This window comes from Papaver somniferum, chromosome 11, assembly GCF_003573695.1.
Source record: "Papaver somniferum cultivar HN1 chromosome 11, ASM357369v1, whole genome shotgun sequence".
NCBI classification, from domain to species: domain Eukaryota; kingdom Viridiplantae; phylum Streptophyta; class Magnoliopsida; order Ranunculales; family Papaveraceae; genus Papaver; species Papaver somniferum.
Window position 1 is genome coordinate 45514484 of NC_039368.1, and position 14374 is coordinate 45528857.

At 37.2% G+C, this 14374-nt stretch overlaps 3 protein-coding genes across 4 annotated transcripts; 1 reads left to right on the plus strand and 2 right to left on the minus strand.

Moving 5' to 3' along the window:
* Positions 1-826: 826 nt before the first annotated feature.
* On the plus strand, positions 827-7373 carry LOC113320287. 2 transcript variants are annotated; one of them, XM_026568215.1, is made up of 2 exons: positions 827-1306; positions 7103-7373. In XM_026568215.1, exons 1-2 carry the CDS (start codon positions 920-922, stop codon positions 7145-7147), a joined length of 432 nt encoding a protein of 143 aa, XP_026424000.1. In that variant the 5' UTR covers positions 827-919; the 3' UTR covers positions 7148-7373. The 2 variants fall into 2 exon arrangements, with proteins under 2 accessions (XP_026424000.1, XP_026423999.1); XM_026568214.1 differs by lacking the exon at positions 7103-7373 and adding an exon at positions 1665-2340.
* Positions 7374-12375: 5002 nt separating this feature from the next.
* On the minus strand, positions 12376-12989 carry LOC113324367 (telomerase reverse transcriptase-like). The gene is made up of 3 exons (XM_026572687.1): positions 12896-12989; positions 12470-12752; positions 12376-12386 (listed from the first exon to the last, which is right to left on the minus strand). The coding sequence occupies exons 1-3, from the start codon at positions 12965-12967 to the stop codon at positions 12376-12378; spliced, it is 366 nt and encodes a 121-aa protein (XP_026428472.1). The 5' UTR covers positions 12968-12989.
* A 29-nt stretch (positions 12990-13018) lies between these two features.
* LOC113324368 (telomerase reverse transcriptase-like) lies at positions 13019-13780 on the minus strand. The gene has a single exon (XM_026572689.1). It carries the CDS (start codon positions 13778-13780, stop codon positions 13019-13021), a length of 762 nt encoding a protein of 253 aa, XP_026428474.1.
* Between the last annotated feature and the right edge of the window lie 594 nt (positions 13781-14374).

Consider the following 14374-nt stretch of genomic DNA (forward strand, 5'->3'; position numbering starts at 1 on the left):
AAAAAGGAATTGCGGCAAATAAAGGCAGCAGCAAAAGGGGCGCGGCCGCACCACTTTACCGGTCGGTTCGCCCTAGCTTGGGTCGCTGTGCCATCCATGCCCATGTTGCTGCCTGCCGGTCCCTCTTTCCTATCAATCAAATCGGTCTAAATGCGCAGCCTACACTTTTAATTAAAGGTGGAAGTTGGCTGGTCGACACATTTAAATTCCTAAGGGAATTGAATCTAGATTGTCCATATCATCCTTAAAGCAGTCACGGCCGCACGACTTGGCCGGCCGATTTATCAAGCTTAGCGGCCTCCCGACGTGACCAGACGAGTTCCATGGTATATACCGGCAGGCCTACTCATGATTCATCCAATCAGAATCCTCCTAGCTTGCAATCAGAGTCACAAACCGATCGCTCAAAGTAGGTTGTTTGCGCTGCTCAAATACCCTAATTTATGTTAGCGGCAGCGCATTACTGTCACAAAACGATCTCATCCGTCGAACTTCGTTAGCCGAATTCACCGGCCTAGATATGATTTTAAGCAACCAGCAAGGCGTGGCCATGCTCAACGGCGGCTTAACAGCAGCTCCGACCAATCGCATTGCTTCAAACCTTCCGGCAATGCTTCATACCGATCGTCCAAAGAGTGTCGGTCACACAGCTTTAAAATCCTCGAGCTCGACTAACGGCAGCGCATAACTGCCGCAAAGCGATCTCGGCCATCCACCTATTAGGATTAGGATTGACCAACTTAGATTGTAACATATTTTCTGTATATTTACATACATACAAATAGAGAATGAAAGTAGCACATTCTACACAATTGTGATACTAATTCCTATGTCTTATAAATCTAAGATGGTATCATCCTTTTAGATCTTAGGAACCTATTTAATATTTTTCCGCAATTTTCATCTGTGATTTCCCACAATGGAAGGATACGACCAATCTTCTCCTTCCTCTCCAACCCATCAATCCATAGAAAACCACTCCAACCAAGTTTCTAGAAACCCAAGAATTTTAGATCTTTATGTGATCTACCCTTTGGCTAGTTCTGCGACTGTCCTATTTTCTCAATTTTTACAAGGAGACAACTACTCATCTTGGGTTCATGGAATCACCAAGGCTCTGAACGCAAAAGGGAAGCTTGGGTTTGTTGATGGATCTTTACCTTCTCCGGCTGATGATGTTACTTACAAATGTTGGAAGAGATGTGACGACCTAGTGGGAAAATGGTTGCTCAATTATGTTCATCCTGACATTCGAGCAAGTTGCTTGTATGCAGCCTCCTCGTATGTTATCTGGAAGGATCTTCAGGTACGTTTTTGTATTTGAAATGCCCCCATACTGTTTCGACTAAAGTTTGCCATTGCTTCCATCCGTCAAGAGTCCATGCCCGTATCGTTGCACTATACTAAGATTAAAACCTTATGGGATCATTATGATTCCCTAGTTACAATTGAAGCCTGCATCTGCGAAGCTGGGAAATCTTTGCTTGAACGCGATCGAGCTATGGAATTTCTTCAAGGCCTCCATGATCGCTTCTCAAATTTGAGAATCCATATTTTAACAATGGAGACTTTCCGAGCTGCCTTGAGGATTATTAATTTGGTTCAAAAGGAGGAGGAGCAACAGAACACCACTGCTAGCTAACTCCCAACTGTTGAATCTGCAGCACTCAACGTCAATCGTCATACTCCGCAGATGGCTCTCCACTCCTCCAGTCATAACAAGCGTTAACGTCCCTATTGTGACTACTTTAACCATCATGGTCATGTCCGTGAGAAGCGTTATCGTCTGCATAGTTTTCCGTCTTCGACCAACAATCCACCAACTATTGCCAATACTGCAGTCGTGCCTCAAGATAATCAGGCTACCCAACCAATAATCCATGTACTTTCAGCTGAACAGTATACACGCCTCCTTGCTCTTATCAATCCTCCCACTGAGAATACATCAATGGAGTCGCAAGTGAACTTTGCAGGTAAACTTCTTACTACTGCCCTGGGATATAGATAGTGGTGCAACTCTTTATCTCATTTTACATCATATTCTCCTGTTACTATTTTAATTCAAATGCAATTACCAGATGGTACTTTTGGTATTGTAAAACATACTGGTGAAGTTGTCTTCTCACCATCTTTCAAACTCTTTAACGTTCACCATATCCCTGATTTCAAATTTAATCTCATATCTGTGAGTCAAATATCTTGTTCTTTGAATTGTGTTGCTCTTATCACTCACAATTTGTTTTTCTTTCATGACCTACTCACGAATCAAGTGATTGGTCAGGGTAAACTTCTCTCGGGTCTTTACCAACTCCAAGTTTCTGCTAAACCAGCAACATCGCGTAAATCTCTCTTCATAGGACGTCGTTAGCCGTTTGGCATTGTCGTCTTGGGCATCCCTGTTTAAATCGTTTTAAATTTCTATGTCGTTCTTTTAATTACATTTGTTCCAGTTTTTCTAGTACTTGCGATGTATGCCTTTTGGCAAAACACACTAAATTATCTTTCAATGGAAATTGCATTTCTTCTAAACGTTGTTTCGAACTCATCCACTGCGATATTTGGGGTCCCTTCTCGATACCTCTCTTACGTGCAAAGTATTTTTCAACCATTGTTGATGATTTTTCACGTTGCACATGGTTTTATCTCATGCACACCAAAGGAGAAACTTTCAAATTTATTAAATATTTCTCTAACTTTGTAACTACTCAATACTCCAGAAACCTTAGTCATATTTCTAAAGGCACATCTCTTCTTTTTTTGCTTGTATTACAATGTTTTCAATCTGATAATGGTACAGAGTTCCTATCTCGCGATATCCAGACATGGTCCAATGAGAAAGGCATCCATCATTAATGTAGTTGCTTTTCTACTCCCTCACAAGATGGATTAGTTGAAAGAAATCATCGTCATTTGCTCAATGTAACCAGAGCTTTGCGTTTTCAAGCAAATTTACCTATTACTTATTGGGGTGAATGTGATTCAACGAAAAATTATCTTATCAATAAAATGCCTACCCCAGTTCTACCAGACAAACTTCCTCACGAAGTTCTCTTAGGCGAAATACCTAACTTACGTCATCTTCGTGTCTTTGGTTGCTTATGTTATGCGCGCAACACTAATATAAGATCTAAATTAGACCCTCGTGCACAACCTGGTGTGTTTCTTGTCTATCCTTTCAATCACAAGGGTTATATCATTTTAGACAATTCTACAAAAACAATATATGTTTCTCGTGATGTTGTTTTTCATGAACATATCTTCCTTTTCAAATATGCTAATATTCTCATCAATGAATTCTTACGTCTTTCTTGACAAGAAGCAATTTTTTATGAAGAAAATTATTATTCCTTGTTTCCTACATCATCCACTCCACAGACTTCTTTTTCACCGTCTGTAGAATCCACTCCCCATTCGTATGAATCCACTTTTAGTCCAGCAAACTCTATTTCAGTTCCATCTAATGCCACTGAATCCTTAATGTATGCATCTGGTAATAAGTCTGACATATCCAATGTTGTTCCCATTGAGGTTGTCTCACCTAGTCATGAACCAACCTTACGACATGCAACTCGAGAACGTCGTGCTCCATCATATTTTGGAGATTTTATTTGCTCCGTAAAGGAATGCACATCTAGTTCTCGGTACCCACTTACTATTTATTATTTTCAAAATTTAATCCGCAGCATCAGGCCTTTCTATGGCAGTCATTACATCCAATGAGCCGTGCAATTTTACAGAAGCTATGAAACATCCAGTTTTGAGTGAAGCCATAGTCAAAGAACATACAGCTCTGCAAGCCAATGACACCTTTACTATTACTACTCTTCCACCGGGAAAACCTGTCGTTGGTTGCAAATGGGTATTTATGATTAAGTATCGAGATGCTGGCACAGTTGAGCATTATAAAGAAGGCCTTGTTGCTAGAGGTTACACGCAACATGATGACATTGATTATCATGACACCTTTGCTCATGTTGCAAAGTTGGTCATTGTTCTTGTCTTGTTGTCTATTGTTTCCATTAACAATTGGTCTCTCCATCAACTTGATGTCAATAATACGTTTTTACAAGGTGATCTCCTTGAGGATTTTTACATGAAACTCCCTCCAAGATTTCATAAAAAGGGAAATGATCATATGACGTATCTATTCAATCTCAGAAGCATAAACTTGAGTCTCAATTTTCCCTTAAGAATCTTGGTCGTTTACAGTATTTCTTCGGTATAGAGGTCTCTCATTCTCCTAAAGGAATTTTCCTTTTTCAGCGCAAGTATATACTTGATATTCTTACTGATTCTGGTTTGTTAGGTGTTAAGGTTTCTCTATATCTTATGGAACAACACCTTAAGCTTTTACCCTCTACATGGGATCCTCTCCATGATTCTAGTGTTTATCGTCGCCTCATTGGTAGACTTCTTTATCTACAAGTCACTCGACCTGACATAACTTTCGTTGTTAACTACTTGAGTCAATTTATTCAACAACCTCGTACTTCTCATTTTGTAGTTCGTTACCTAAAGGGTATTGTCAATCATGGAATTTTTCTATCAGCAACTAGCTCCCTTTCTCTTACAGGTTACACCGATTCAGATTGGGCAGTCTGTCCAACCACTCGGAGATCGATGACTGGTTATTTTACAATGTTTTGAACAAGTCCAATTTTATGTAAATTTAAGAAACAACATGTCATACTCTATCTTCCGCCGAGGCAGAATATCAAGCTCTCACCAGGCTCACTTCTGAACTGCAATGGTTATATTATCTCTTCACTGATCTCCAAATCCAAATTCAGAAGCCTATTCCAGTTTACTGTGATAATCAAGCAACTATACACATATCTGAAATCTAGTTTTTCACGAACGCATAAATCAATTGTCATTTTATTCTTGAAAAGCTCCTTGCTGGTCTCGTTAAACCCATCGAAAGACTAAAGTCTAGTATGACTACAGATTGCCAACAGAAAAAGCTCATGAAAATTTTTCGAAGTTGGAAAGACTTTATGAAACTCAAGAAGCTATAGATAAACAACAATCAAGAGATAATTTCATTAAGCTGGGTGAAAGGAATATTAAATATTTTCACACAATAACTTTAAGAAGGCGCAAATGGAATAACATAGAACGTTTTCTGAATATCCAAAATGTAGTAACAAAAAACATATCTGAAATAAGTGACACACTATCCGATTACTTTCAATCCCTTTTTTTTAAACCTGGTCCAGATCACCCTTATTTTGATGATATATTCGAGGATATAGTCCCAGGTATCTCATATGTGGACAATTCAAAAATACTAGCTATCTGAAGTCCTGATGAAATCTACTCAGTTTTTTCTTAAAAAATGAAACCAAATAAGTCTCCAGGACCTTATGGTTTTTCAGCTAGTTTTTGTAAAATAATTGGGGAACCTGGGTTCCCAAGTAGCCTGTACAATTCAAATTTTTTTCCAAACCAAATTAATGAATCCTAAATTAAATAAAACACATATGTTCTTAATTCCAAATATTAAACAACCTAAAAATAATTTCGATCGATTGGACTTTGTAACACTATTTTCTAAACTGATAACAAAAATTCTAGCAAACTGAATTAAGCCTCTTTTAGACAAAATATTCTCCTCTTTTCTATCAGCTTTCCTCTTTTCTAGGCAAATCTATGATAACATAATTGTGTCTCATGAAATAATACATTCCTTTAAGCAAAAAAAACGAAAAAAACGGGGAGTCTAGGGATAAAGATTGACATGTCAAAAGCTTTTGACAAAGACAGTTGGGAATTCCTTGTCAAGGCCCTTCAGTCTTTTGGTTTTAATAAAGATGTATGCACACTTCTAGAGAAGTGTATATACACTACCTAACTGGAATGGGAAGTTCATAAACCAAATAGGAAGGTCTGTCATGGTTAAAAATGTTCTCAGCACTATGCCGTCTCATCACATAAGTGTTTTTAAGTTACCAGAAACTACTATAAAAGAAATGGACAAAGTTCAAAGGTCTTTTTTTTGGGTAGCAAACATAAAGCACAAGGAGGTACGGGTTTTCGAGATTTATCTGTGTTCAACAAGGAACTTCTTTCCAAAACAGCTTGGAGATTATGTAATGAAAAGAATCAGCTCTGGTCAAATGCTACGAAGAGGCGTTATTTTCCATATACTAACACTCCGCATGCAAAAATGAAAAGACTTTCTTCTTGGGCTTAGCAGAGTGTCCACAACATGATGGAGTTCTTGAAGGAATACAGTTTTTGGATCATTGGAAATGGAAGAAAAGTTTGTATATGGGTGGATATATGGCTTCCAGGTACAAACAAACCACCAATCTCAACAGTTTCTTCAGAAGAGGCTAACAACTACAGATTTGTGTCAGAGCTAATCGATCAGAATACTAGGATTGGAATGTCCCCAGTTAGTTCAACATATTTTCAGTCAAGCAAATGCTGATTTAATTCTCAATATATGTATCCCATGGAGCAGTGACGACAGGCTAGTATGGACCTTAACTAAAGATGGACAATTCTCAGTCAAGTCAGCATATCGAAAACTCATAGACATTAAAAATAATAGCTTTGTTACTAACAATGCAGAAACAACAAGATTTTGGAAGCAGTTGTGGGTAAATGACCGCAGCAAATGCAATCAGGGGACGGAAACAACAAGTCACATACTTATGGAATGCAGCTTTTCTAGAGATGTATGGCTTACAGTTCCAGGTGCTCTTCACAGCATACAAAGCAATGGAAGCAGTGTCGGAGCATGGATCAAAAGTTGGTTCATAGATGCTATGAATGGTTTAGTAGAAGACTGGATAGTCAGAATGGCTAATACCGCTTGGGAAATTTGGAAGGCTCGTTGCAATCATACTTTCCAAGACGTAAAGCCTAATGCAGTTGGAGTTTTTAAATGTACACAATTGTTGAATATAGGAACATGGAAAGCCATGAGATTGAAGCACAAGAAAGCAGTACATGTCCAACAGAGAACGGGACGCTCACCTTCTTGAAATCCACCTACCGCCCCAAATATTTTTAATCTGTTGTGATGCATTATATAAAAAACAACATAACATTCACCATACATGCATATGACTAATATTGCATAATTTTGCAGGTTCATTTGAACATCGGAGATGCGCCTATGCAAATAAATATGTGAATGCAGAACAATCGGAATGTGCTAGCTATGGAGTGGGCACAAGAGATAGGAATACGACATGAGTGTTTTGAACTCGATGCACAAGCTATAGTTGAAGCAGTCAATGGAGACCACCATAAAGTCTCTTGGGAGAACCAATCACTTATTATAGATATTAGGTCCATGCTATGCAGACAACCTTTATGGTCTTGTAGTTCTATCAATAGAGATTGTAATAAGTCAGCCGATAAAATGACTAGGCATGCTAGAATTTTTAAAACTTCAAGTACTTGGTTGATAAATCCTCCTAACTTCATTGCTTCTGCATTAGAGGAGGATAAAAACTTTGTATCTCAGTCCAGTTAGTAATAAAATCTTCTTACTATCAAAAAAAAAAAGGTGTGTACCAGTACCTCTATCTCTGTCTTACTTAATGGCTCCCCTGGAAGGCAATTTCATCCCGCCAGAGGATTACGCCAAGGGGACCCTTTATATCCATACCTTTTTATAATTTGTATGAAGGTGTTTTCTAGACTTCTCCTTTCTCAAGAGCAAAATAAAATTCCTCATGGAATCAAAATAACTCCAAAGACTGAACCAATATCGCATCTTTTCTTTGCTAATGATTGTTTATTATTTTTTAAGGAAGATCTTGTAGAATGTAGAAATCTTCTTCAATTAATGGATAAATTTAGTAAATCCTCTGGTCAGTTAAAAAATTTTGAAAAAAAAATCAGGAGTTCTTTTCAGTAAGAAAGTAGACCTAAACATCAAAGAATGATGTCAAAACTTTTAAAGTTAAACATATCAGCCTTAAAGATCCCCATTTAGGTGCACCTTTGTTTATGGACAGGTCTAAGATAAAAACCTTTGACTTAATCCTTGATAAAATGGAATCTAAATCAAAAGGATGGAAAGGAAAAGTCCTTACACAAGCTAGTAGAATGGTCCTGATTAAAGCAGTTCTAGCCAGCATCCCAACTTTCCAAATGGGATGTTTAATAATACTAAAAAAGATAACAAATAAAATTAGTGCAACACAAAGAGATTTATGGTGGGGAAAGGAAGTGAATTCTAGAGGTTTCTACCCAAAAGCTTGGCCAAATTTGTGCAAACCATCACAAAAGGGTGGATAAGGCTTTAGAGATGCTCATAAGTTTAACTTAGCAATATTAGCAAAAATAGCTTGGAAATTGATTAAGGGAAAATATTCTTTATGGGTTAAAACAATGAGGTCTAGATACTTCAAAACGAAACCCCCCTAAGAGTTAAACCACCAGTAAAGAGCTCTTGGATTTGGAAATGTATTTGTCAAGGTCTAGAACTTATTAAACAATACATCATATGGGAAGCAGGGGATGACCTAAGTATAAGTCTTTGGGAGGATAACTGGATTCCAGGTCTTAGTACTAATTTTCCAGGTTATAAAAACACATCTAACAGCCATCTCTCTCTGGTGGATGATCTGATTGACTCTTACACACATAATTGGAATAATACTCTTATTGGGACCTTATTTCATAAAGACGTTGCAATGAAATTTCTTAATATGCATCTCTTCCTGGATAATGATGGAAATCAGAAGCATGATCATCTTAGATGGTCTCTAACTAGATCAGGAGAATACATTGTTAAATCCATGTATGATAAGTTAAATGAACCAAGTACTGATATAACAAGTCTTTCGTTGCCTGGTTCTTTTTGGAAATCTATATGGAAATTGAATGTACCACAAAGAATTAAAGTGTTCTTATGGAAATGTCTGCAAAATGCTCTTTCTACAAATGCGAAACTCTTTGGTAAAGTTAAAGATATTAGTCCAAGTTGTGCAATATGTGTGGAGAGGAAATAGAATCCAAGGAACATCTCTTGTTTCATTGTCCTTATGCTAAAGGAATTTGGGAGTCAGCTCCTAACCCTATCTCTCTTCAACTTGATCATTTGGTTTCTATAGTTGACTTATGTAAGGATTGGATTCAACAACCTAAGCAGGAAATATCCCTAGAACTTGTCTTAACTAAATTGTGGCTTTTCTAGAAAGAACGACGTAATAGAGTTTTTGAAAATAAATCTAAATCAATGTCTCAGTTAGCTCAGGAAATACAGAGACATATTCTTTTCTGGGACATAAAGAAGAAGCAACAACTGGAAATTCAGAGAGTAACAAAGAGCCCTAAGCCTTCTTGGACAACACCAGCGAGATACAATCTAAAAATTGATGTAGATGTGACATGGGACTCTGCTATTACACCTGCTAGTTTTGCTTTAATCTTGAGAAATGATGCAGGAAACTTCGAAAGCGGAAGAGCATGACCCTTAATCATTCCATACCCGCAAGAAGAAGAAGCAGTAGGAGTGTACCAGGCAGCAATCTAGTATAAAGAGAAAGGCATCAGGAACTTCGGTATAGAGGGAGATTGTGAAAGCTTATTCAATTTTTGAATGGAAAGAAATCTGATGTATCTTGGAGGAGTAAAGCGCTTTTAGAGGAAGCGGTTAAAGTTGCAAAGGAATGTCCCAATTTCCTTGGTTTTCATTTTGTTCCTAGACTAGGTAATGCAGTGAAAGATTCGATTGCCAAAATAGCAAAGACTTTTAATTCAGTTAAGGAACGGGATCTTTCCCCTCCTTGTTGTATCCGTCAAAAACTTGCAGTAGATAAATCTAATAGAGAATTAAAAGTCAGTACTATATTATTGTTGTAATCTTAATGTATTCCTTTTATATCGTCGCAACTATTAGGATTAGGATTGACTAACTTAGTTTGTTACATATTTTCTGTATCTGTACCTATATATAAATAGAGAATGAAAGCAGCACAGTCTACCCAATTGTGAGACTAATTCTTATCTTTCTTATAAATCTAAGAATTTCCATCTTAAAAAAGCTTAAAACAGTTAAATAGTTGTATTCATTTGTAAATTACATTAAAAAGTAGGAATGTAATTCGTTGTTATATATTTTCGGTTGAACTCGTTGCTCAATGCTCATGATCAACGGAACTTTCTTTCTCAATTTCAGAGGTTTAGTGCAGTTGCTTTCGAATGAGTGAAAACAGAACTTGCTAGGAATGAGGATATCTGATGCACGCGGCCTAGTTGATCAAAACATATTTTCTTTAAAACAGTTACAATATATGTTATTTTGGTAAGACAAATGCTATCTCACACGATTTTGTGGGATGGTTTCCCTTAAAAGCGGCTTCTTTACCGTTGGATGATCAAATCAACGGTTAGATTCACATTAAAACAGTTACAATATACATTATTTTGGTAAGATAAATACTATCCCACACGACTTTGCGGGATGGCTTCCCGCAAAAGCGGCTTCTTTATCGTTGGATAATCAAATCAATGGTTAGATTCACATTCAGGAAATGACCCACCATTTCCCCTAAAGGGTTCAAGGCTGTTAGATCGTGCTAAGTCTGTAAAGAAGTCTTTTACGGGAAGTCGCTGTTAAAATTTTGGGTACAACATTGATCTACATGTTGCAGCTGATTTACCTGCAAAACATCCTAAAAAAATCCAGACTTGGAAGTAGCAGAATGCATGAGAAAACATCCAAGCCAAGCCCATAAGCTCAGAACTGAACCGATGATCAGTTAAGCAATTCAATATTGAGATGCCGCTACATATGATAAGATGAAAAAAATTAAATTAAATTCAATATTTCTAAATATATTTTGACAAATTATACTGCAAAGGATATATTTCAAATCCACTACATAAGCTTAGGTGGTTTGATGTGTTTTGAGTGTGTTACTGATACACCTGCATTAAAATTAGGCTACATAATCTTTGACAAAGAATGCTATAGAATTAAAAAGAACACAAGTAATTGAGAAACTTGCAACCTAAACAAGAAAAAACAGAAAACAGGGGTCGCTTCCTAGACTGAAGGTTAGACAGGGGAAGAGTTGCGAACTGTCTTGTCTTCGCTCTGTGAAAACAAACGTATGGATTGATATCTTTCATACTTTTATCGAATTCTAATATTTGATCTTCCAAAATAAGGATGAGTGAGAATCATCGATTGCATACTTCAACGCAGTACTTACTCTGACACTCCCATGGGCTAACAACTCGGTCCTCAAAAGAGATAGTAAGTCCTTACAGCTTGATTGTTTTTTCTTTAATGCACGAACATATGCTTTTAATCCAAGCCATAAAACTTCCCATTTCTCCAATTTAAGGATTGGAAGAACTGTGGATCCAATATTATCAGAACGCATCCTTTTCACTATCCGTTTGTGCATGTACCTGATAATGAAGGTTCACAAGTTAACTGATCTTTATAGCTGAACAAACAATGATGGTATGAAAATTAATTGCATATATAAACTTTCACCTGTAGATAGTCAGAGAATAAATAACTTTCCTTACAAACTCCGAATATGTTGATTATATTATAATACTATTGAAAACTGTTATGAAACCTGGAAGAGAAAAATATGGAATAAGGAGAATTCGATAGTAACATATTTACCTCACCGAGCTTTTAATCATTTCAAAATAGTAATCCGCAGGGAAACTGCAAGTGTTAGACAAGCTCGTGATAGCAATGAAACTTCATTCCAGATAATAGAAAAGTTTGGTATACATTTAATCTGACAACTCCTGCAGAATTAATCTGTGAATCGTAAAATATAGCATGGCATTTCGGTCGCAAAAACTGACGCAGCTTGTCCTTCATCTGGAATCCTGGTTTACATTGCCAGCTGAGTGTAAGAGTTGATCTCAGATGCATGCCCAAATACCTGTTCAGCCATATGCAAGACCCCTTATCTTAATAACTACACAACAACTTAGCAAACTAAGAAATATAGGGATGGGGTAAAATTTATGTTTAAAACCTCATAAATTAACGGTTGCAAACAACCTTATAAGTTTTTAGATTGGATCATGAACTCTATATATTAATGGTTATCGAACAGCCTCTTAAAAAAAGCTATTCACATGCGTCCTATTTGATACCCTTATGACTACTCTACACACGCGAGTGAAAAATAAGAAAATTAGAGTTGAGACTGAAACAAAAAATACCTTGTGTAGTCAGCTTGGATCTCCAGAGTACGACAATTAAGCAGCAAACCACTCCATGGAAGAAAAGATATACCGTCTTCTCCTGTATAAATTCTGTTTGTTGGTACACCAGAAGCGCTACCTATATCAAAATTCATGCAGGATTTTGCTTCGTTGATTGAACAATTGTAGTCTCGAAATCCTCTGACCAACCTAGAATAAAAACTAACAGCTTGCTTCTTTGAAGTTGATATGAAAAGAAAATCATCAGTATATCTAAGTAACGCAAAATTAGGTGTTGATGAAATGTCATCTGTACCATTCTCCGTTAAATCAACATCTTGACAAGTATGTCTTTCTTGTAACTCTCCTTCAGTAGTTTCAGAATAGTGAGTCTCATGTATGTTTTTAAGAAATGGAAGGAGTACTTTGGTCTCCATATGCGCATAGTAAAATGAACACAGGAAAGAAGAAACTATACTTCCTTGTGGTATACCAATCTTTTGCAAATAAAAGTCTTGACCTACTTGGATCACATTCCGCTTCACCAGTTCATACAGATCATGTTGAAGTTTTTCTTTCTTCAACTCTATGCTGGTCTCCTAAAAGATTCCACATAAAAATATGAGATAAAGCTCACTTGTATGTGAAGAATAAAAACAAAACTATCACCCCAAGTGTTTCTTCCTTCGGCACAACTTCTGGTTTAGCAAGACTGTCTTCCTGTAGTATTCAGAGCACGTACCTGATTTATAAAGACATTATGCACTGGATGAGAAGGGACAGAAGCAGTTGACTTGGCACTAAAAGGTTCCATATTCTGATTCAAGAATATCTGATTATTGAGGACGTGCATATACTTCTTTGTTCAGATGACTTGGGAAGACCACTTTGTGAGATACTGGCCATTCATCATAACATCTTTCATCACTTGAAGGAGCTTATCCTGATCAATAGAATCAAATGCCTTTGACACGTCACAAATGACAACATATGCCCTTGGCATGAATTTGACTCTGTTCTTCAAACCAATAATGTAAGGTGCAAGCTTCTCGTAGACATTATCATAACAAGATACTGATGATCCCAAGAGGTGGGGATGATTCATCTGTATTCCTTTTAGAACAGCACTTAAATCGCGAAGACCATTATTCACAGCCTTAAAAAAATATTTTCTCCCTTCATTATTCTGCATACCATTAAAATGAAAACTTGAAGATCCCTGAAGAGGAATGACTTTTTTGTCAGCTGGTATACTTGATGCTGCTTTCATATTTGCTAGAGCCCTCACTCCTTTTCCCTTTGGACGAAATCTGACTTTTGAAAACCCAAAGGGTCTCTTGAACAATATACTCCTTAAATATTTATAATCCAGCAATCTGTAACTCCGCTCTCTCATGCATGAGACAGCGGTTTGAGTTAGCTTCTCCCAATTTTGCTTTCGGTAATAAAATATATCTTGTTTTCCAGCCTCAGTTTCTGTGACATAGAAAGTTGACTTAAGTATGGGTGTTATTAGACTAGAAAAGAACCAATAAATCCAACACACAAACAGCTTGTTTTTCAGAGTAATCTTGGCATTCTCAGCTGTGTTGCATCTGGCTGATATGTTCACACTTCCTCCCACCATATCTTTTGAAAAATGCTTATCCGATAGGAATGGAAAACGAGATGTTTTCAGCCCATGCACACACTGCCTAACAGAAAACTTTTCAGATCTTCGTAACCGGATAAACTTTGAAATATTTCTCTGTAAAGCTCTCCATTCAGAAGGAGCTCCAAGTAAGTCTTCAGTGATTATCCTCCTGCACACCGCCCATATAAACGAGGCCACCTGACTCTTGCGGCAATCCGACCCACTCAGCTCTAGCTGGTGACCTGAGACGTTCCGAGTTCTACCCTGGTGCCACAGTTATATCGCCAAAAGAATTATGATTAAGATAGACTAGATAGTAAGTTAGTTAGTGTAGTAGGGTGGAAGACCTGAGGTCGAAACTAATCAACAGCATGTTATACCGATCAAAAAAAAATGTTAACCTGAGTAATAAAAGGAGGAAACAAGGCTGAATGGCTGATCAGCAGTTAGGCCATATTATACTACAACATTGACGCGAATCATATCCACAAAATTGAGGTGATTGCTTCTTTCAAGCTTTAAAAGGGGGATTAACAAACGGACCAAGAGTATGATTCAAATGATATCCTGCTAACCTCAAGTATGGAT

Bases quoted from the DNA above. Each gene is read 5' to 3' on its own strand.
- LOC113320287 (XM_026568214.1), top strand. From the start codon at position 920: ATGGAAGGATACGACCAATCTTCTCCTTCCTCTCCAACCCATCAATCC. The intron at 1,307-1,664 runs GTACGTTTTTGT...TTGAATCTGCAG, and splicing joins TTATCTGGAAGGATCTTCAG to CACTCAACGTCAATCGTCAT.
- LOC113324367 (XM_026572687.1), bottom strand. From the start codon at position 12,967: ATGGAACCTTTTAGTGCCAAGTCAACTGCTTCTGTCCCTTCTCATCCA. The intron at 12,753-12,895 runs GTACGTGCTCTG...GGAATCTTTTAG, and splicing joins ATAATGTCTTTATAAATCAG to GAGACCAGCATAGAGTTGAA.
- LOC113324368 (XM_026572689.1), bottom strand. From the start codon at position 13,780: ATGGTGGGAGGAAGTGTGAACATATCAGCCAGATGCAACACAGCTGAG.